A 1,043-nucleotide genomic window follows, 5' to 3' on the forward strand; every position below is an offset into this window, starting at 1 on the left:
CCCTCCTGTTGGGGTCGAACCCAAAAGGCCAGAATCCGTACAAGTGGATCTCTTCACATATGGCAGAAGCAAGGGTATACATGAGAATACCTGTGCTCAGTCGTTTGGGTGACAAGTGCTTGTTCTTCCAGTATCTGTGGGAAAAAAATGAGGGCACGTTAGTCTAGGGTGCAAGGAATGCCATGGGTTTGCTCTGAGAAGAAACAACTACTGCCTGGAGACCGTCAGTGCTGACAGCAGATAGGTGAATAAGGCAAAGACTGCTCTTTGGGTCAGTCTGTGATGACCAGGAGTGGAAAACAACCTTGGCATCACTCTGATCCTGTGATCTCCTTCCGAATGTGCTTGGTTTTTAACCAAAGGTAGAGCCTTAGGGAGAGGACTTTTTACAAGGGCCTGTAGTGACAGGACAAGGGGTAATGGGTACAAATTGAAATCAGGGAGGTTTAGATTAGATATCAGGAAGAAGTTCTTCCCGGAGAGGGTGGGGAGGCACTGGGACAGGTTGCCCAGAGAAGCTGTGGATGCCCCATCCCTGGAAGTGTCCAAGGCCAGGCTGGATGAGGCTTGGAGCACCCTGGTCTAGTGGAAGGTGTCCCTGCCCATGGCAGGGGGGTTGGAACTAGATGGTCTTTAAGGTCCCTTCCAACACAAAGCATTCTATGATTCTATGATTCTTATCCATAAAGGTGCGATTTGCTGGCTCCGGCCCACACACGCATGCACTCAAGAGGTGCCAACGTTATCCTCTGGTTCATGACAGCGAGCCTCGAGCCACTCTGCAGCTGCCTGTTAGCGTCCCTGTTTGCTGGCTGAGGAGAGCGAGCTCTGCCCTAAGCGGTGCTGCTGTGGTATCTCACTCAGCTGCCCCGTGCTACTCCCGCGTGCAGGAGCCGCTGGCACAGCCGACCCACCTCCGCCGTGCTGCACGTACAGCCGGAAAGAAACAGCTGAAGTTTCTCCAGGAGTCTTCTCCTCCTGGAGAAGAGGAGGCTCCAAGGAGACCTCATGGCAGCTTTCCAGTATTTGGAGGGGGCCTACAA

General features: G+C 53.1%; 1 protein-coding gene across 1 annotated transcript in view; it reads right to left on the bottom strand.

Annotated features, from left to right (window-relative positions):
- Positions 1–1,043, bottom strand: part of ST8SIA3 (ST8 alpha-N-acetyl-neuraminide alpha-2,8-sialyltransferase 3) — a gene marked incomplete at its 5' end in the record, with an annotated part of 2,204 nt that overhangs the window by 140 nt on the left and 1,021 nt on the right. The window contains one exon of the mRNA XM_010157247.1: positions 1–134. This exon is cut by the window's left edge and continues 140 nt beyond it. Within this exon, the coding sequence (XP_010155549.1) occupies positions 1–134 (134 nt within the window). The remainder of the gene's footprint in view (positions 135–1,043) is intronic.

Source organism: Eurypyga helias, unplaced genomic scaffold (genome assembly GCF_000690775.1).
Source record: "Eurypyga helias isolate BGI_N326 unplaced genomic scaffold, ASM69077v1 scaffold29528, whole genome shotgun sequence".
Lineage (NCBI taxonomy): Eukaryota > Metazoa > Chordata > Aves > Eurypygiformes > Eurypygidae > Eurypyga > Eurypyga helias.